This window comes from Bombyx mandarina, chromosome 28, assembly GCF_030267445.1.
Source record: "Bombyx mandarina strain Sakado chromosome 28, ASM3026744v2".
Classification (NCBI taxonomy): domain Eukaryota; kingdom Metazoa; phylum Arthropoda; class Insecta; order Lepidoptera; family Bombycidae; genus Bombyx; species Bombyx mandarina.
The window spans coordinates 9,473,379-9,495,394 of record NC_143233.1 but is presented as its reverse complement, the minus strand read 5'-3'; the positions used below and the strand labels follow the sequence as shown (position 1 = coordinate 9,495,394).

The window sequence follows — 22,016 nt, the reverse complement described above, 5'->3', positions numbered from 1 at the left end:
CCCTGCTTACTTCTGCCGCGAAGCAGTAATGCTTTTCAGTTTGAAGAGTGGAGCAGCCGTTGCACTGTAAAACTGAGACTTAAAACTCATGTCTCAAGGTAGGGTTTCGGCACAAACGTTTTTTATAGCCACTTAACAAAAGATTGGCGGTGACTTCGTTTATCCGTCAATCAATAAAGCCACCCCTACTGCTTGAAATGTAAGTTCCTTCTAAGCAAATATCTTTCTGCCCCTTAGGCGATATGAATGACCCAGGTCTTACTGAAATGTAGTTGTAAGCAAGTTAGGCATGTTTCGCATCTACTGCAATCAAGCCGATATAATCACGTAAATTTCACGTATGCTAGGACTCCATATACATCAAAATCTGAAGCTACTCACGTTGACACAAGAAGTACAGCTCCTAGCTCTGTCTGTTGTTACACAACGATCATACCTTTCAAGCCAGAATCAATGTTTTGCGGCAAAATAAACAGGATCGCGGTGCCGACCCGTGCTAGCTTATAAAAATTAGTTACTAACGTTCCTCGACGTCGCCCAAAACACATCATTACAGATCCTCCCGATCCATTAACGGTGCTTTTAGGTACCTCAAGCACCGGTCACCGCCCTCGCTGAAACCGTCGCTTGCGACGAAGGGCTCTATGTGTAAGGTAACGCAAAGACACAGCCCACTGAATTTCTCGCCGTATCTTCTAAGTGGGTCGCGTTTTCGATCCGGTGATAGATTCTGCGAAGCACTGCTCTTGTTAGGGCCAGTGTTAGCAACACTCCGGTTTGAGCCCCGTGAGCTCATATACACGTCAAAGAGAAGCTGAAATAGCCTCTCAAGGCTATCAGCATAGGTAGAAAAACATAAAAAAACTAACGTTAAAAATAAAACATACTTTAATATCCCAAACCTTTATTTTTCACAGTAAACTATTTAATTAATTAAATTATTTATCTTCAAATTCCTATTTAATTAATATAAATACTATGACTAGATTTAAAAAAAAAAACGATAATTTCAATGGTGATGTTCAATTAATGAATCTCGAAAAACGAAACGAATTCAGAATAATTGTTTTTCTTTCCATTCGCATGTTCACAATTTTTCTGCTAATTATGCATCCCTATACCGTGCATACTCAATCAATGTGATCAAATTAGACTAAATACAATTCGATTCAATTGCAATCAAAGACGCCCTAATATCGATTAATAATTAAGTCACACAACAATCGGACTAATTAAATTTGGCAGTAATCCAATGGTAAGTTGAGCAAACACTTATTTGGTACTGGCATAAATTAAATATTATCACTAAAAGTCTTTAATTTGGCATAATTAAACAGCTCATGGCCGGTAATTATAGACAGTACTTTTACTTCTTTCTAATTTGTGTCCACATTGTATTTAACGAATATAATCTTGTGCATCTTTGGTTTAATCCAACAATTTTGCCATCGCACTTTTTGTTATGATACTGTTATTATTATTACCGAAGTTTTAATAGTTTATTCTTCGACTTTTGAGAGTCATGGAGATATAATAATTTAAACTACTTTTACCGTTTCAACTCTTGCATTAAATAGTTTCAAACTGCATGAATTTGTGTTCGCAAATAAAAGGTAAAATGTCCAAGGAAATCAATAGTTTTATAGACTACTAGCTTTTGCCTGCGACTTCGTCCGTGTGGAATATTTACTTTGAGATAACGCTAAATTTTACCCCCCACTTCATTTACATTCTTGAAGAAACATTCTTTATCGGTACTCCACTTGTATTGGTCTTACCGTGAGGTTAATACTCCCTCAATAAATGGGCTATCAAACACTGAAATAATTTTTCAAATCGGACCAGTAGTTCATGAGATTAGCGCGTTCAAACAAACAAACAAACTCTTCAGCTTTATAATATACTAGCTGTACCCGTCCGCTTCGCTGGGCATTTAAAATTAACATTATAATTGAAAAAAAAATTGGCTTATTTTGATCATAAATAACTGTTTTAGTCAATTTTATTGTTCGTAGATTATGACGAAATACCCTTGAATGATCTTAAACAGACAAATAAATGGGGTTACGTCTCTGATTAATTATAATAGAATTTCGGACTATCCGCCATTTTGTTTTATTTATTTATTTTAAATGCGCACACTAATTACACTTATTACATCCATATAAATTTAGGAAGCAGATAATCAAAATAAATAAAGTATTTAGTAAGTTTGCAGTCAGTTATTTCGATCATAGACTTATTTCGGTAATAAATTATAAAAGTTTAATAAATGAACAAAATATTGGTAAATTCCCTAGTCTTAAACGATCGGTAGAGATATTTGTATCATTGTTTTATATGTATTTAGTATAATAAAATACGAAATGAGTACTTTTAAAATACTTATATAATAGAAAATATCAGTCTTATAATAAATATAATATGGAAATAAGATAAAGATATGGTGTTTTTGAGTTATTAAACATATTTCGAAATTTGGACACCGAACAATTAATACCATGGACGGAATTATGCAAGAATGACGTCAAAGTGTTTTTTTAATTTAATTTTTATTAGCCCACGTATGAAGGCGGAGAGGCAGTAAAATGTAATGTCTATGATCAAATATGAGCGCTCGTGAATATGATTACATCACATTACTCGCCCGGTCCTGAGCACCTTTTCTCGCACGAAAGGAGTGCGTATTATCTCCATTAGTAGCTTTTAAAATTTAGAGGCTAAAATTTAACTGTTTTTATTTTATTTTATCGGAGAGTACGTGGATGACTATCATCAGAAACAGCTAGGATAGTCGAATCAGGAATAACGGAATTAGTAATGTGGGTTTTATTTTTATTAGAAGACTAGCTGACCCGGCAGACTTCGTAGTGCCTCAAACGATAAATAAAAGACCTAAACTTTTGTATAAAGTAAACCTAAAACAAACAAAAGGAATCCGTGCGACGGGGGACACACCAAAGGAAAAACAAAATTGTCATTTTTATTTAATTCCGAGCATTTTCATATTTATCTACCTTTTAAACCTTCTCTGGACTTCCACAAATAATTCAAGACCGTCGTTTTCGAGTTTTAGCGAGACTAACGAACAGCAATTCATTTTTATATATAGTGATGCTTTTTCTTATTTATATTTAATGTAACCACGCCTTAAGTGCGCTGCTCTTTGCACTGATACCTACCTACTTGTGGGAGCCGCATATTTAGCTTTCTCTTAAAAAAATTAATCATTTCTGCATAACCACGTCCATTTACGCAATATTCAATCTTATCTGGTTCTTTCGTAAAATTATTTAATATAATACTAAGTTAATCATCATTGATATGCTTTTACATAAAATTATAATTTCTACTTATCCCGAATGAAATTTAAGTACTGAATTACTTAATTTCACTTACATACAAAATAAAATTTATCGAATATCATTATTGTATAAATCGCTACAGTCCTATTTTATTAAAAAAAAAATTTACTACGAAAATATGATCCGTCCCCAGCAGTAGGATGAAAATTAACTAATAACCATTCCCAAGTTTCGAAATATTTTCATAGGGAATTTTGTTAAAATCGGGACATTGATTGCAGCGCCAAATGGATCCGGTCAAGATTGAGATAAAATAGGTTATTCGGCGATTTAGCGTCGTGAGGTCATTTCTCGTTGTTACCTATGATGTGGAGTGCGACAATGTCCTAAAGAAAGAAAAAAAACAGGACGTAAAATAAAAATACATTCATTTGACTACAAGGAATGTCTGACAATTTACTAGTGGTAGGACCTCTTGTGAGTCCGCGCGAGTAGGTACCATCACCCTGCCTATTTCTGCCGTGAAGCAGTAATGCGTTTCGGTTTGAAGGGTGGGGCAGCCGTTGTAACTATACTTGAGACCAAACTTATATCTCAAGGTGGGTGGCAGCATTGACGTTATCTATGGGCTACAGTAACCGATTAACACCAGGTGGGCTGTGAGCTCAGAAGCTATCTCAGGCAGAAATAGGCAGGGTGGTGATACCTACAAGTGCGGACTTACAAGGCATTCTACCACCAGTAACTGGACCCTTAACAAACTTGTTTGGCAAATGGAATGTTGGACGTTCTCTAGGTGCGTCTGGTTGGTGCATCAGCTACTCACGTCTCGGTATCGCGGTGACGGTAGCTTTCGAAGTGCTGTCGCTGTCGTCGGATTCCGAGCGATTTTGAAAGCTCGTTTCTGGAAACAAACGATTTATTTATACAAAGAACTACATTATTTACATTTACATTACACGTTACATTATTGGAGTTTTAGTAAGGATCCTTATCACTCGGGAATAGTGTAGCTTTCAAACAGTGAAAGAATTTTTCAAATAGGTTCAGTAGTTTCGGAGCCTATTCAATACAAACAAACAAATCTTTCCTCTTTATAATATTAGTATAGATAAACACAATAGATTTTCACTTTATGATTAGGTGAATATTGAGTTCTCGCCCGAAGATTTTACTACGTAAACGCCAACATCCACTTTGAGACAGGCGGGGGAAAACTCTATTGAAGAGAGCATATAATTGCGGTCGTCCGTCTTGCTTAGTTTGGCTTGAATCCTAATTGTATCTTTGTTGTATATCTTTCTTGTATTTTATGTCCAACATCAGTCGACCTTACCACTGTCTGACCATATAAGTTTAGTCCTAGTCCAGGCCTAGTCTAGGCTTAGTCCGAGCCTAGTCTAGTCTTAGATCGGGTCTATTCTAGTCCTAGTCCAGGCCTAGTCTAGTCCTAGTCCGAGTCTAGTGCAGTACTAGTCCGGGCCTGGTCCAGTCCTAGTCCGATCCTAGTTCAGTCCGATGTTCACATCCAATGTATTCCCGCGACCTTTAACATGCCATCGGTCCAAGCTGAAATAAACAAACTGAGCTAACAATCAATTTTACATTATTTATTCTGTTGATATTGATCAGGATATTAGAGCGAAGTTATCAAATAAATGTATTGCTATTCGTTTTTGATGCGTGCGCAGTTTAGAAGTCGATGAAAATGACGTTAAAAAAAGCGTTAATATACAAACTTAGGTACTAAGATAGTAAAAACGCGTCGAAAAGAAAATGTCACTGAACGAAGTAGCTTCAAACAATATAATAGATCAGACCAATTTAAATAGAAGACAAGCTAAAAGACACATTTTGTTTGGTCAAGTATTCCTAACTCATTTTCCCGTTCGTATGATTATCGTATCGCATTTTGAAACATTCACAACACTCATCAGAAATAATAACGGTAATCGAATTAAGAATAATTTAACGAGATCATTAAGCATCAATCTTCGTTGCCTTTTAATTAAGAATTATTTTCGTTCTAATTAATATTAATGATTATAATATTTCATAATAATTTAACGTGCTTGCTTGGCGTTTGGCTTACTACTTTTTTGGGTTGAAATTAAAAACCCATAGAGTTTGACAATGTTTTGATAGTAAATTTTATTCTTAGGGTTTTAAATAGGTAGATAAGCATACGGCTCATTTGGTATTAAGACACCAATCAAGCTCGTAGATTTTTTTTTTTAATTCCTACCTATGCCGATAGCCTTGAGAGGCTATTTCAGCTTCACCCTAACATGTAGGTGAGCTCACGGGGCTCAAACCGGAGTGGTGCTAACACTGACCCTAGCAAGCGTCGTGCTTCGCAGAATCTACCACTGGATCGGAAACGCGACCCACTGAGAAGATCCGGCGAGAAACTCAGTGGGCTGTGTCGGTGGGTTAATTCGCTCGTCGAGCCCTTCGTTCCAAGCGACGGGTTCGACGAGGACGGTGACCGGTGCTTGTGGTATCTTAAAGCACCGTTAATGGATCGGGAGGATCCGTAATGACGTGTTTAAGACGACGTTGACTGTTTACCATTCAGTCTACAGGATCGGGTATGACTGATCGTTGATAGCATTACATGAAAGACCACAATTTTTTACAAGGATAGCCCGTTTTGATTTTTTAAGCCAAACAATCCAGCGGTGGTTTAGCTGTGCCCCTGGCATTGCTGACGACCATGAGCGACGGTGAGTACTTAGCATCAGGTGGACTATGCTAGTCTGCCAACAGTGGCAAAAAAGTTACCCCTTTTCTAAATCTTTTTTTTTGTTTATTGCTTAGAAGGGTGGATGAGCTCACAGCACACCTGGTGTTGAGTGGTTACTGGAGCCCATAGACATCTACAACGTAAATGCGCCACCCACCTTGAGATATCAGTTCTAAGGTCTCAGTATAGTTACAACGACTGCCCCGCCCTTCAAATCGTATTTTTTTTTAAATCTGGCTTCCATCATTTGTTGTCATACGGAAGAAAGGCTTGGAGTCTACGCCGCTCAAAGCACATTTCATCGTCAATTGGGCGTATTCAAACAATTTAACGAAACATTTCCAGTTCTCCAAAACATCTTGATCTCTCAACACGAACGCGGTCAAACGGGGGAGCGGGTCATTCATTTTGTTTAACGGGATCCGAATTAATCGAGTCACGAGTCTCGTGAGGTTTAGAGAAATGAGCTAGTGGATCAGTTTTTAATAGAATCGTAGTTCTGACTTGTCGTCAATAGATGTCGCTGTTCGACTCCACGCTTTTTTCGAATGCTGTCCAAATTTTGACTGTTTGATAATATTTTTTTTTAATAAATTTAATGAAATTAAATTATTATTATTATTATTTATTATTCGCCTCGGCCAACAATTACATGTGATCTGAGGCTTTTCTTATTTTCCTTCCCAAGGGGAGTTTTTTTTTTCTGCAGGAGAAAATCGCCGGATCCGGTATCGGTATGTGGGAGTTGAATCTCACTAAAAACTCCTGCCGTTCACAGCCGGCGCCCTATCCCGTCCGGGTAATATACTTTTATTTATTTATTTTAAAAAAAAGTCACAAATATTTAACATTGAAAATAACTTTTAAATAAAATAACATTGGCAATTCATCGGCTCGAAGACGGAATACAATAATAAAAAAAAAAAGGAATACCTAATGAAAACATACTTTGAAATTCAAATTTAACAAGTAATACAGTAAAAAAATGTTAAAATATTGATATGAATGTCTAATAAATGTCATGTGATATCAAAAAGAAAAGAATATAATATATGTCAATATAATTACAAGTAACAACAAGTCAGTTATAAAACAACAAATGATTGAAGATTATAGTTAAGGTGCGGTTTTTCTTTCTCTTTTTATTTTGTCCTTAAATACGCGCAACTTATCGTAATATGAAAATTTGTAATTGTAGGCCTGCTCGGGTTGGTACGACCTTGCTACTTATTCTGGCCGCGTCAAGCAATCAAGCGTTTCGGTAGGAAAAGCGGACAGGCAATGGGAACTACACGTTTCAAGATGGCGGTGGCATTTCGGTTATAATGACCTTGTATCCTAGTAACCACGTAACATCAGATGGACTGCAAATTCATTTAGTCATCTGCATAATAAATAAAGCTTTTGTTACCATTGCGTATATTAGTGGTGGCAGTTTATTTCTAAGGCTCATTGCAAAACTAATTGAATCATTAAACCAACATTCAGACACAATAACAAGATCCCAACTAAATATCGTGTACTCGCTCGAAAGTTCGACTTGTTGAGCTTCCGAAGCGCGGAGCCTCTTTCGAAAGCTCGTTATTAATAAAATTCCTCCGAAGTAATCTAACTTCGCTTTTCCAATTAAAAAGATAAGTCGTAAAACTTTAACAATGGGCATTAATTAACACATTTTATGATTATACCTATATTTAGGCAGCTTCTCATTCAGTTAAGTGAAAGGGAGTGCTCTGGTGGAATTATGACGACCTATTAGATTTCAGGCTACCTGACAATGTTCTAGTTGAAATGAAATAAAAAACATACCATTTTTTTATTGCTTAGATAGGTGGACGAGCTCACAGCCCACCTGGTGTTAAGTGGTTACTGGAGCCCATAGACATCTACAACGCAAATGCCGCCACCCACCCCGAGACGTGAGTTCTAAGGTCTCAGTATAGTTACAACGGCTGCCCCACCCTACAAACCGAAACTCATTACTGCTTCACGGCAGAAATAGGCGGGGTGGTGGTACCTATCTGTGCGGACTCACTAGAAGTCCTACCACCAGTACCTGTGTGAATTTTCTTACCTGTATCAAACCTTGGTCTACTGGGAAGCCTGCTTGGCAGATCCTGGTTCTCAACGTGGTCAAAAGTCCGGAAACCCAAGGCAAACTCGGCGTAAGGACTTATCTCGAACATTTCTAGATCAAGTACTCTTTGTTATTATAAAGCGTGCGTCTACTACAGGTATGCGATCGAACTAAGCAAACTCATGTTGGTTCAGTTCTAAGGCAGCCCTGTACTGCTTTAATAAGTAATAAGATTTGATGTAGCTGATGTAGTCGAAGCTGGGTGACATTAATTTAACAAATTACATGGTTTTCATACTGTCTCTATTTCTCCGGTTTATTCAAATTTTTCTCACACCATCGGACCGACCCACTCGTGAGCTCATGACCAATTTGTTTTTTTTTTATTGCCCTTCTAGGCACACGGTCCACCTGATTGTGAGTGGTTACCGTCGCCCATGGACTTCAGCAATGCCAGGGGTAGAGCCAAGCCGCTGCCTACCGCTTAATACTCTCCATATGCCTCGTTTGAAGAAGGACATGTCATAGCGCTATCAAAACTGCTATCAATGTCTCATAGGGTGGATACCACTGTATCACGGCTGTCACACCCCTAAAACGGGCTCGCCTCTCGGCTGGAGATATTTTAGTAGTACCTAACTTTGGGGGTTCACAATACCCCTACATAACGACAGATATTATATTGCTTACCATTTTTGCTACCCTTGCGGATTTGCACAGGCGAGGTATAGATTCTTGGAGCCTGAGCGTATCTGTCCTTGTGTTCGGAATGCGAGGCGACACTCTCGTTTCTGGACTTGACTTCCTCAGCAATCGAGTGTCGATACTGGGAGGCGTAGTTTTGCCTGTGTCCAAAAATAGACTATTTAGAAGCTAAGTTATCTTTGGTAGTGCTGCTTAATGTTCAAACATTATAATCGACCGTAAGCTACGGTCTTTGGTCAAGAAGCTCAAGCTAATACTATACATAATAATATATCCAGTTGAGCAGTTTTTACCTTGAAGGAGAATGGTTTCATTTATTTATTTATTTTTATTGCATAGTTGGGTGGAAAAGCTCACGGCCCAGCAGGTGTTAAGTGGTTATCGGAGCCCATAGACATTTACAACGTAAATGCGCCACCCGCCTTGAGGTATGAGTTCTAAGGTCTCAGTATAGTTACAACGGCTGCCGCCCCCTTCAAACCGAAACGCATTACTGCTTCTCGGCAGAAATAGGCAGGGCGATGGTACCTACCCTCGCGGACTCACAAGAGGTCCTGCCTCCAATAAGTAGTCTTCGAGGAATCAATGAAATGATGATCAACCAATGATCTTTTGTTATATGACTATCAATCACTATCCTTCCTTTTCAAAAGCCTTGTGACTTACAAAACGCTTTGTTATTAAAGAAACTCCTCTTCGAAAGGGGTTTGTTATTAGCGATTGACTGTCTCAGCCGGTAATTATGGGCGACGGTGATTTATGGAAAAACAAACCTCGCTCCTAGAAAATAAGGAGTATTTTGGAGCATTACGACTTACCTATGCCTCTTTAGTAGTATACAGAAAAACGCCAGCAGACACACGACGAGTAGTATCGAGCTGCAGACGATGACTAGCATGTTCAGGTCGAAAAACTCCAAGGGAGGGCCCACTTCCTCTGGAACAGATTCTTACATTATTGATAACTTTTCTGATGTGTCTTATTCATTTCTTGGACTATTGAATGAGCTCACGTCACATGTGGTGGTAGGACCTCTTGTGAGTCCGCACGGATAGGTACCACCACCCCGCCTATTTTTGCCGTGAATCAGTAATGCGTTTGAAGGGTGGTGTAGCCGTTGTAACTATACTGAGGCCTTAGAACTTATATCTCAAGGTGGGTGGCGCATTTTCGTTGTAGATGTCTATGGGCTCCAGTAACAACTTAACATCAGGTGGGCTGTGAGCTCGTCTACCCATCTAAGTAATAAAAAAAAACTGGTGTTAAGTGGTTGTCGAACCCCATTGACATCAACAATATAAATATCGCTATCACCTTCAGACCTCAGTTTTAAACTCTCAGGCGGTCTCAGTCTTCAAACGGAAGGACTTTACTGCTTCACGGCAGAAATAGGAAGAGCGGTGCGGACTCACAAGACGTCCTACCGTCATTAATTACGAAAATTGTTATTTTTGCTAATTTTTCTTTTTATTGTCCCGTGTTTTGGACGATTATTCACTGTGCTAGTACTTCTTGAACACGTGTTTAGTATAAATTTCATTTGAAAAATTGGTATCCGCCTGCGGGATTCGACCACGGGCACTTACGGATCGTTCGATACGAATGCACCGGGCGTCTTATCCTTTAGGCCACGACGACTTCATTCAAGAGATCATCGGTTGTTTTAATTATCAAAAAACTGACACATAAAAGCTTGGTAAATACTTACAAACTTTCAAATTTATTATACTTTCATTGTCGAACACTCTTTAATCATCATAGCAGGTAATTCAAAAGCTATCGAAACTTCGGCAACAACAGTATAATCAAAGTTGCCGCCGAAAGCTTGCGACAACAAAACTTTAGGCATTCAAAATGTTGGGATTGATAAAGTTGCGTCATTAAACTGTGAGAGCTCTCGGGTTGTCATATGAACTTAAGTAGAATTAATGAAGGATTCTTAAAATAATCAGTCATTGTCTTATACTGTTATTAACTTTATTGTTGGTAGGACCTCTTGTGAGTCCGCGCGGGTAGGTACCACAGCTCTGCATAGGCAGAGGGCAGAGAGAGGCAGAGCGAAACGCATTACTGCTTCACGGCTGAAATAGTTCAGCCGTGAAGCAGTAATGCGTTTCGCTCTGAAGGGTAGGGCGGCCGTTGTAACTATACTGAGATCTTAGAACTTAAATCTCAAGGTGGGTGGCGCATTTACGTTGTAGATATCTATGGGTTCCAGTAACCACTTAACACCAGGTGGGCTGTGAGCTCGTATACCCATCAAAGTAATAAAAAAAATACATCTTATTGTGTCACCAATTCCTAATATTAATTTAATGATAAAAAGGTAACGAGCATTTCCATCATGCTAATTCCAAAAAAACTTGTGCGCGTGCAACTTAGTGCACGTGAAAGAAGTGAAACTTCTTTTGCGGTGTTTAGTATTGTGGTTTTCTTTATTTTTCATCCTCAAATCAAATTTATCTTGTAACAGGGAATGCTGTGTATAAGGGAAACGACCTAGCTCACTTTGTCTTTTCCCTCTCCACGGTCGAGGGGTTCGAGAGACGCTCTGTCTATTTTCTCACTCACACTCTTCCTAAATTGTATCTTTTCTCTCTAGTCGTAACGAATCTGTCATTAAAGTCTACTCTCAACGCGCCTAAAGAAGTTTCACTTCTTCTCTATAAATAAGACTTACCGCCATCCAAGGTCTTGGTCGCATACGTGTATACAGCAGAAGCTGCTCCGGCATCGTTGATCGCAGTCACTCTTAGCTCGTACCAACTGGCGGGAACGAGAGAGCCGACCGCGTACGAAGATGGAATGGATCGCAGCGGTGGAGCTTGATAGTGCCCTTCCATGTAACTCCATCCGAGGTTCATGTCCATGGACTGATGTAAAGGTATCCTTTAATATACTTTAAAAACGCAATGGAACTCACACTCTAACATCTTTCATGCTAGATTCTGGAGTGGTTAAGCAATGTATATGATTGAGAGGTTTTGGAACGAAGTTCCTTATGGGACGATGCGGAGGGGTACCCTAACCGGGAAAAAACGTCCGTAACGTAAGATTTTTATTAGTAATGCACACAGCGTACGACTTAACTTTGTAATAACGTACAAAAATAACATTTTTTTTTATCATTAATTGACCACGATCTCAGAGCGTTCGTTTGCGCAATACACTAACTCTTATGCAAACAACCGTGAATGAAGTGTACCACAACAAATTCGCACGTTACTGAATGACCGTGGGTTGTTGCGAAACCTCTAGTTTTATTTTCTTTATACCTCGAATAGAACTTAAAATTAATATTTTTATAATAAGGAACTTCGTTCCTATCCGGTGTCCCACGACACCACACATCTTTTTTTAAATCTCACGATTCGATCAGGACGGAATGGAAGATGAATATTCTAATTTGGGCCATATATTTCTCTTTATTGGAAACGCAATTCTCGTTAACAGATTCGAAGTAATCTGTGAATCTATATGGCCACAGTCTGTGCTAATACAGATCAGTTTCTTCGCGTTGGTGTGAGTAATTTTGTAAGTTCTCATCTTAAACTACAAAATAGTTCTCTGTAATATTTATGTACGAAGGATTTGTTTTTTTCCTTCAAAAATATCCCACACTATGGTGTATCCTTAGAATAGAAACGTTCAAAGTAAACATAATTAGAGGATGACCGAGCTTTGCTGGTTATTTTTTATAACGCCATCTTGTTGTGTCTTTAAAGCGGTTAGTTGCCCTCTATTAAGAAAAATAGTATTATTATTCGCCAATAGATATCGGGAAGAGTTGATTATTGAAAACACGAATAAAACAACATTTTCTGAAAATAAATCGTAGCTAGATCGCTTTATCGCCCCCGAAATTCCCTGTATACTAAATGTTATAAAAAACGTTGGAGCTGTTTCCGAGATTCAGATTATATATATATATATATATATACAAGAATTGCTCGTTTAAAGGTATAAGATATAAAGTCACCAATTCATTTTCAGTTTCCAAGCAAATGGTATTTTTTTATCGACTATTACTAATGGTATTAAATTTAATATTATTTCAGTGGATATTTACTTTGACATATTATTATAACAGATCGTAAGATCTTTGCTGGAGTGTTTCCATGCAACAAAGCTACGTCATTTTCATTTAAAGGCGCATACGTACGCGACATACTTATATTTATTGCAACAGTTATAACCATCATTGCTCTTACCGCTTTATTCTCAGTCCTACGCCACGTGCTAGAGCCAAAAGGTCGGTATTCGACGTCCCATCTGGTGACGTCACAACCGCCGTCGTCCCAACCACTCAGCTGAATGTATATATGCGACGCGTTACTCCAAAGCCAGTCGTTTGACAACGGAGATATAGGAGCTAATAGGGAATTAAAAACAGATCTGAAATGTCGAGTCTTTGTGATGTCTTTTCTTGGCATATAGTTTTTGCAGGGTACGAGCGCGCGTAGTCTTTATTTGCAGTTGTAATCATAATTGTAAACATTCATTTGTTTATTACATATGTAACCTCTATATGAGGCCTATAAAATCAAAGGCAGCTAAACGCCTTAATGTCGTAAAATGGATTAACAATGGCGCTATCTTGTTTAGTTATTTGGACACGCTTTAGTGTTTTCATGTAATAACAAATGCAGCTAAATCTCTAACAAATTCAGTTAAAAAAATTTATTTTTACTCAGTACTAAGTACTAATAAACGAAGTTTTATCATTTAAAATTCAGATTATTAGTAATATTCTCATTCTTTATAAATCTGCTTTAAAATAAATAATATCGTACCTATCCGAACAGATTTTACATCTTCTCAAACCGGGAGTGTTGCTAACACTGGCAAGAGCAGTACTTCGATGGATCGGGAGGATCAGTAATGACGTGTTTAGGGCCGATTTTTGTAGTTTACCTTTGCCTTTGATTTTATAGGCCTCATATGATCTATGACATAAATCTTAAAAGAGGTTATAACTAACAATCATTCGAGATGATACCATCGTCTTGCTTTTACTATCGCACCGCCCGCCACCAGAGTAGAGTTCATCTATACTGCCTGGAGCCACTGCGGTCATCCACAGTGCGTTTCCAGAGATCTTTTTTGCTACGTACCATCCGGCTATGGAATGAGATCCCCTCCACGGTGTTTCCCGAGCGCTATGACATGTCCTTCTTCAAACGAGGCTTGTGGAAAGTATTAAGCGGTAGGCAGTGGCTTGGCTCTGCCCCTGGTATTGCTGAAGTCCATGGGTGACGGTAACCACTCACCATCAGGTGGGTCGTGTGCTCGTCTGGGTACATGGACAATAAAAAAGAGGGTATAATAATCTTTAAGCTTAATTGAGAAATAAGCCCCATAACTCTATGTGAGTGTAGGTAGTCGCGCAGTGTCTATGAGTACTGGTGACCACGTAACTTTATGTTGGCTACAAGCCCACCAACCCAGCTACGCAATAAAGAAAATGACACTTGATCTAACAGTTTCTTTCAGAACTTTTAGCCAGTCAGTCGCCGGTTGCAATCGTAGTAGAGTGGTCTTGGCATCATTTCGGGTGGTGATGCGCGTCACCAGACGTCGCCATTCCTCGCATACCGCGACCTTTCGTTGACCAAACCGTTTAGGGCTGCCTTTATTTGATCCGTCTACTTTGAACTTACCTCCCCCTAAAGTGGTGACGTCGATGTGTGCTGGTGCAGAAGTACCTATTGCATCAGTGGCCGTGACCCTGATACTGTACTTAGTTCCGCATTTCAAACCAGTTAAAGTATGCTGGTGAATGCCATTAATTCTAGTTTCCCTTGCTGCCGGCCAAGCTTCTTGCCAAGGACCTTCGACTTCACGCCAAGTCAAATTGTAGCCTTCAATAATTATTATTATGTAATTGCAATCGATTAACGCAGTCTTAGCACGGGTCGCGATAGATGTCTTTTTATATTCCCGCATTTATATTATCTGACAGAGGCACAAAGTATTTTTGTGCCATCATAATAATAAAATATTAATATATTTTACTGCTAGTAGGACGTATTGTGAGTTTGCACGGGTAGGTACCACCACCCTGCCTATTTCTGCCGTGAAGCACTAATGCGTTTCGGTTTGAAGGGTGGGGCAGTCGTTCTAACTATACTGAGACCTTAGAACTTATATCTCCAGGTGGTTGGCGCATTTACGTTGTAGATGTCTAAGGGCTACTGTAACCACTTAGCACTAGGTAGGCTGCGAGCTCGTCCACCCATATATGCAATTAAACACAACAAAAAAGTTTTATTTTTCGACTCTAAGGTCTTAAAAGAGAGACAAACAAAATTACACACTTATCGGTATATAGCTATGTAGCTAAAGGTATTACAGATCCGATTCAATCTTGTTGAGAAATAAACAGTGTAAAAATACACGGATTTATGATACTTACTGACTCCATAACTAGATTCGTTCTCGTGATCCTTCGTCTCGTCCCATTCTAGTACAATGTAATCCTTGTACGGGGTAGCCCGCAAAGCTGGAGGATCAGGTAGGGGTAGAACTTTTACTGTATACACAACCGAATCCGAGCCGTACAGGTTTTTGGCTAGACATGTGTAATTACCGCTTAAAGCTTGGTCTATACCTGGAAGAAAGTCTGGCGTTACTAGCCTCTAAGCGTCATCATCATCATCATCATCAGCCTGTAGCAGTCCACTGCTGGACATAGGCCTCTCCAATTGCTTGTCACTGAGCACGATCTTGGACTTCTCTCATCCAGCTCCTCCAGCCACTCTGCACAGATCATCATTCCACCAAGCCTGAGGGCGTCCTGCACTGCATTTGCCAATTCGCGGTCAGAACGCGTTTACCCCAACGGTTATCGGTTGTCCGGCTAATATGGCCAGCCCATTCAGCTTACTAATTCGCTGTGCTGTCTATAATTTTGGTACTCTGTTGGACCACCTAGTGCCGGATTCGATCTTTCAGAGAAACTCCAAGCATAGCCCTCTCCATAGCTCACTGAGCGATTTTAAGCATTAAAGTATCTTTAAATATGCATAATACATTGATACATAACAAGGATTTTGATTCTAAGTACTTGTAAGACTTCAGTTATAAAGCTTAGATGAGAAATTTTGAAATACGAAAAAGCGTTCGATTAAGTCGCCCATCGTCAGCAAAGCTCCTTCAAACTGTGACAATTTCGGAATTAACATGAACGTATATAAATTAAGTCATCTCGGATTTGCCGATTATTAGATTCTATTCATTGAGGATAAACACGTGACAATGAATTAGAATAGAAACCGTGAGAGCGGGAATTACCTTGAGCATAGTAACAAAAGCAATAACTCAAAGGCAATACGGAAATATTATTTTAAATAATACTGGTGGTAGGACCTCTTGTGAGTCCGCGCGGGTAGGTACCACCGCCCTGCCTATTTCTGCCGTGAAGCAGTTAATGCGTTTCGGTTTGAAGCGTGGGGCAGCCGTTGTAACTATAGTTGAGACCTTAGAACTTATACCTCAAGGTAAGTAGCGTATTTACGTCGTAAACGTCTATGGGCTCCAGTAACCACTTAACACCAGCTGGGCTGTGAGTTCGTCCACGCATCTAGCAATAAACGAAAAAAAACTGAAAGGTCTAATGTCAGCGGGAATATTTTATTACTATTTACTAGTTTTGAAGTTTATTCTATAAGCATAAAGTTACTTACTTCTCATCTGATTTCAAGCGGTTACTGGATGACGTCACATTAAAAGGTACGGTCATATTGATAAGTACGATGATAGTTTATTTTTTCTTTGTTTATATGCAGTGAAATTAAATCGCACAGCTGTTTTGTGGTAGACTTGGCCGGTACGATGGTATCTACCCAAGAAGGCTAATGTTAGGTCCTAGCACCAGTATTTTAATGCAATTTAATTTTCACCCAAACTGCCACCACAGTTGGGAATACTGTGTCTCGATGTCCCGATTGACCTTTGAACCCGAAAAAAATAGTACCAAACTTACTTTTGATCAATAAACTGTCATCTCTATTCCTCGTGAACCTTGGATGGTGAGTGATGATGTTCTGGTTGTGATACCAAACCTTCCGCGGCGGAGGTGATCCGACGCTTTTACACTCCAGAAGCAGGGAGTTTCTTACTGCCACTGTTATTTCTCCTCCTAGAGAAGCCACTCCTGCTACCACTGCAGAATGTAAGTAGAGTTAATTTACGTTAGGCAGCGGCTTAGCTACCGTAGGCAGGGACTTAGCTCTGCCCCTGGCATTGCTGACGTCCATAGGCGACAGTAACCACTCACCATCAGGTTAATCGTACGCTCGTCTGCCTACAAGGTCAATAAAAAAAGTTGTAGATATTATAGGTTTTTTCTTTTTCAGTTCTAAATATCGAGACAGATAGATATTATCTCTGTAAGCATAGAATCGATGACTTCACTTTCTAAATAAAGCTGTAGTATTTTTAATCTTTGAGATTCGGTAATGCATCGCTACATTGCCAGCTACAGAAGTTAAATACGGCTATTTATTGAAACTCCTTCCGTACTACCTGTTGACAGTATTGCGCCAGAAACATTTCCAAAGTTTCAGCATCGACAGTACAAAGTTTTAACTCAATGAGATAAACGGACAAACTAAGCAACTACATTCTTCTTACAGTGCCACTCACTATCGAAGCTCAGAAAAATAGATATAAATAGAAATGTGTAAAACAAAACATTCTGTGTGGTCATAGATTTCCAAATATCGGAAATTTACTGGTAATTGGGTATATTGGGAGCCTGAGTGGGTAGGTAAGGCCATTGTGAATATATGAGCTTTTAAAGTAGGCGGTCGAGTCCGCGTTGGTACTTACGGGCTTTCGTACTACTTACGGGCTACTTAACACAGTTCGTGGAACTTGAGCTTCATATCTATCGAGTATCGAGCTTTATGTATTTGTGTGCTAATTTACAATTTTTTGAATTTTTAAATTGTCATGTCACAATCATTAATATTTTAAATGGTTTTTGGTAATATTTACTTAACGCCTATCGTTTTATGGATAATTTGGCGATTTAAGCTGCTCACATCGACAATATGTTGTTATCTACCGTTCACATTTACCTCTTTGTAATGGAGTACTTGTAACTCTTCTGGTCTCCGGACCCTCTCCTGCTGCAGTACTGGCCGTGACCCATACATCGTACTGCCGACCTTCAACGAGGCCTTTCAACTCCAAGGTTTGTGATTTCTCATAAGCTTCCGAATTTGTTTGGGCGTCGACTCGAATTTGTTGAGGTCCATCGTTACTTTATATTAAAAAAAAAAGATTTGTTTTGAAAGACCAGACATGATCGGTATGATAGATATGAATGACAGATGAAGTATAGATTCTCCTTTAATTATTACTGAGGGTTTGGTAGTAATGTAAGCCTACACCACCACCTTATATAAACAGACTAGCTATTTCGGCCGCGAAATAATTATGGATCTCTCACTCGCAATATGAGATCAAGATTTCGAGTAGCCAAGACCAATCTTCATAACAATGTTTGGATTTAAGCCCCTTATCTCGCTCTCTCTTCAATCGGCCCCTCATTGCTGAGGATCGTGACTCCGTCAACCAGCTGTCTCCATCGATCCCGTTCTGTAGCTTGGTGGAGTGCGTCGCTGACAGGTTTTTTTAGTTCCTCCGCTATTTGTCCGACCATCATTTGGAACCTCTACCCCTAGAACTTTTAAACCCCTTATAAGGTCTACATATTTAGATGATAGGCGATTGCATGCAGCAGAGATGCGAATGTTGCGATGGATGTGTGGAGTAATTAGAATGGAAAGAATACGGAATGAATATGTTAAAGGAAGTCTGAAAGTGGCACCTGTGACAGAGAAGCTGAGAAGTGTGCGTCTGGGATGTATGGACATGTGATGAGACGAAATGAAAATGAGGTTGGTAAGAGAATGTTAACTATGAATGTAGAAGGATATAGAGGAAGAGGTAGACCTAAGAAGAAAAGGATGGATTGCGTGAAAGACGATATGGGTAAGAAGGGAGTGAGCAAAGAAATGGTATATGATAGAAGAGTATGGAAGGAGAAAACATGTTGCGCCGACCCCAGGTGACTGGGAGAAGGGCAGGATAATGATGAAATGAAAGTCTTAATATTTACCTGGCAGTAGCCTTACAGTAAACTGTATAGTACAGCAGCCGTCCATTAGGTTGTTTTGGCTTCTTCCAACTGACGAGCAGAGTGGCGGATGATTGGGAGAGTAATTTAATTTCAGCTGGTGCATCGGGCACTAGAAGCATATACTCATGTTTATGGGTAGCAAAAGACAGACGGATTAGAAAAATAGTATCGGCTGTTACGGTTAGGCGTACTAGAGTTTCTCTATGTGGCTATTTTATAGTTATGGTATGGTGGTTAGGTGTACTATAGTTTTTCTATTCTATTAGATGTACTATTAGTTTTTCTATCTTTTCAGTATCAACCATAGCAAATTACTGCAGAGTTTCGTATCGTACCATATATCCACTTCAAGATTCATTTTTAGGAATGTTTTTTAGAGAATCTCGGTCGTTACTTCTTTATTACTTGTCATGAGTACCTCAGATACTGCAAAATGTTCATTCATAATTTTACCATTCGGTTCTTTGACACGATCTCAAAACACTACCAGAATCAAGATTGGGCATCGTTTAGAATGGCTTCTAGTAAAACAAGGATGAGGTGGTCTATATTTGTAAGTATTTGCCTGCTATATGCGACCCTGGGAATACAATATTGAATTACTGCATCAAAACTAGGCTTATTTTGCAGATTATATTAGTCCCTGTAGAATTATATCGATCGTTTTCGTTTAAATCGTTTTTAAACGAAAACGATCGATATAATTAACACGTTCAATTAATACTTTCTGCAAAACCGTCTCTGGTTTAACAGTAAATTTTACTATTCAATTCATTTATTTATCAGATAACAATAATCCATCATTTCACATACACATTTAAATCAAAATTGAATTACAATAGGTATAAGGTACAGTTATAGGTTGAATTATAATAGATACAATATAGAAAACAAAAAAAAACACGTGTGGCACTCGGAGACTGCCGCGGTTAAGCTATTGCATAGCATTTTTTATCAACTTATGCAATTATAATTAGACAATAATAATTTAATATTAAAAACAAAAAATCAGACCACGCTAACAAAACACAAACACACGCACATTAACAAAAGCATAAAATTAACTGTCTCATTCACACTCATAAGCTAGTTTTTATTTTCGTTACGGAATTTCTTGATTCGGTCGCCGCGCTCAAAGCCCGCGATAAAAGATATGCAATAGCTCTTAATAAAGAGAACAAAAAAAAAAAAACAAACAGACCTTCTCAACTAAAATTATATTTATTATAATATTAGTTATATTTAAAAAAAGTCAAATATTATTATCGTTTTAAGAAGAGCCACAAAAAATACATCCCAAAGCCTCCATCTAACCATGTTCGATGGACCTTCGTCAACTCTTGGCTCGTAAATGAATCTAATTTATCCCATTTTAACAGTAATCCGTCGAAATGATTTTTCATTTTGAAAATGGAATTCTCATAAACCTGAGTCATTTAGAAACAGTTTTCTTTAAAATGTTTTACATTGAGGCGACTAAAAGCCAGGGAAGATATTTCGCACTGAGTCCGGAAATGACTTGCTCGAATTCAAATCTATTGGGCCGTCACTCGTATGTAATTCAGTTATTACCTGTAATACGTTCTCGCTTCAGACGGAAGTGATTTAATATAAAGCCAAAAATCAACGCGTTACTTTTTAAAAGGAATTTGACTTCCGATAGTTCAATTGCGGTAAGAAAAGAATGTATTATGTAACCGTTTGCGTTAATTGCCATAAGAGTTTGGATCCATTAGGTATTTAGGAGCCAATTTATATGATTAGATTAGTTGGACTGCACTTTTCTTTTATTTAAAGTGGTGCAGTAGTCATTAATAGTTCAGGTCACAACTAGTACGTTCAGAACATTGTGTTTGGGATCGTCGATAGTAGAAACGTTAAATTGATTCATGCTGATTTGAACAATGACACTGTAGAAAATTATCTAGACTGCCCAATCGAAATTCGAACATAATCTATATTAAAATATAAATCTACAGTGGTTTTTACGGATGTTCCGTTATAACTAATGAACCATGCATCCGATTGACTTGAAACTTGGTATCCATGTAGAAAATATATGTACTTAATGGATAGGCTAATCTTTATATGAGTGTTGGATTCCCTACACCAGTTGCGGGGGTGTTAATGATGAGAATCTTTGTGGGGGTGAGAAATAATAAATTTAATTGGCCAGCGAAGCGGACGGGTACAGCTATTCTATACATAAAGTTTATAACTACGAGTATAATAAAGTCAGTTAATAGCTCCTAAAGAAATCGATTGACAAATAGACGATAAAATGGTAACAATCTGATTTTTTTTTCTTAAACAAAAATGTTGAATATATGCAAAAATATATATAATTTGCTAAGACCAAAGCTTGTCAATAGATTCTAAGCAAAAAAAATGTAAAAGACAATCGGATATAAATTGACAAAAAAGTGGTATTCAACTGTTTTGTCTTAGTCCATTTATCTATAGTTTTATTTATTTATTTTATTTGATTTAAGAAGTGATCTAGTTCAAAAAACTTAACAAAGTTTATTCATGTCGAATAATAGGGAACTCACCGTCTTGTAAGGTGGAGCAGATAATTGGGAATGAAAACGGGCCAAGTCCGTAGTTCGAGAATCCGGCCACTTTAATACTGTAGTTGGTGTATTTGAGCAAACCTTGGAGACGCAGTTCCGTCACTAGGGATGTGGAATTCAGCCAATGTCGTCCTGAAAAATTTCCTGACTGATATAACTCATCAGATTTCTATCACTTCTGCTTACTAGAGAGTGTTAAAAGGTAAACTAAAGGTTTTGATATCAACAATAGATTCTTTTTGTACGTAGTGTATGGCCAATTGAAGTTAATTAGTCAAAGTCGGTCGTGAAATTTTAATCAGGACTGCCGCTGCCTACTATCATATGTATTAAGAAAAATGTATCTGAAATGTCATCACGGATGACTGCATGCAGGAGTACTTAATTGTTTGTATTGGGTATTTTATAAATTACGGGGATGTTAGTGTTTTTTTATTATAGTAGATGCGCAGACGGAATC

At 38.4% G+C, this 22,016-nt stretch overlaps 1 protein-coding gene across 1 annotated transcript in view; it reads right to left on the bottom strand.

Annotated features, from left to right (window-relative positions):
- Nucleotides 1-934: 934 nt before the first annotated feature.
- Nucleotides 935-22,016, bottom strand: part of LOC114246847 (cell adhesion molecule Dscam2) — a 67,056-nt gene continuing 45,974 nt past the window's right edge. The window contains exons 20-32 of the mRNA XM_089739015.1: nt 21,536-21,688; nt 18,963-19,092; nt 17,917-18,101; nt 16,818-16,997; nt 15,249-15,443; nt 14,494-14,694; nt 13,045-13,205; nt 11,514-11,706; nt 9,652-9,769; nt 8,819-8,973; nt 8,126-8,239; nt 4,132-4,209; nt 935-3,691 (exon numbers count right to left, since the gene is read on the bottom strand). Coding sequence (XP_089595141.1) covers nt 3,663-3,691; nt 4,132-4,209; nt 8,126-8,239; nt 8,819-8,973; nt 9,652-9,769; nt 11,514-11,706; nt 13,045-13,205; nt 14,494-14,694; nt 15,249-15,443; nt 16,818-16,997; nt 17,917-18,101; nt 18,963-19,092; nt 21,536-21,688 — 1,892 coding nt within the window. The 3' untranslated portion in view covers nt 935-3,662. The remainder of the gene's footprint in view (nt 3,692-4,131; nt 4,210-8,125; nt 8,240-8,818; nt 8,974-9,651; nt 9,770-11,513; nt 11,707-13,044; nt 13,206-14,493; nt 14,695-15,248; nt 15,444-16,817; nt 16,998-17,916; nt 18,102-18,962; nt 19,093-21,535; nt 21,689-22,016) is intronic.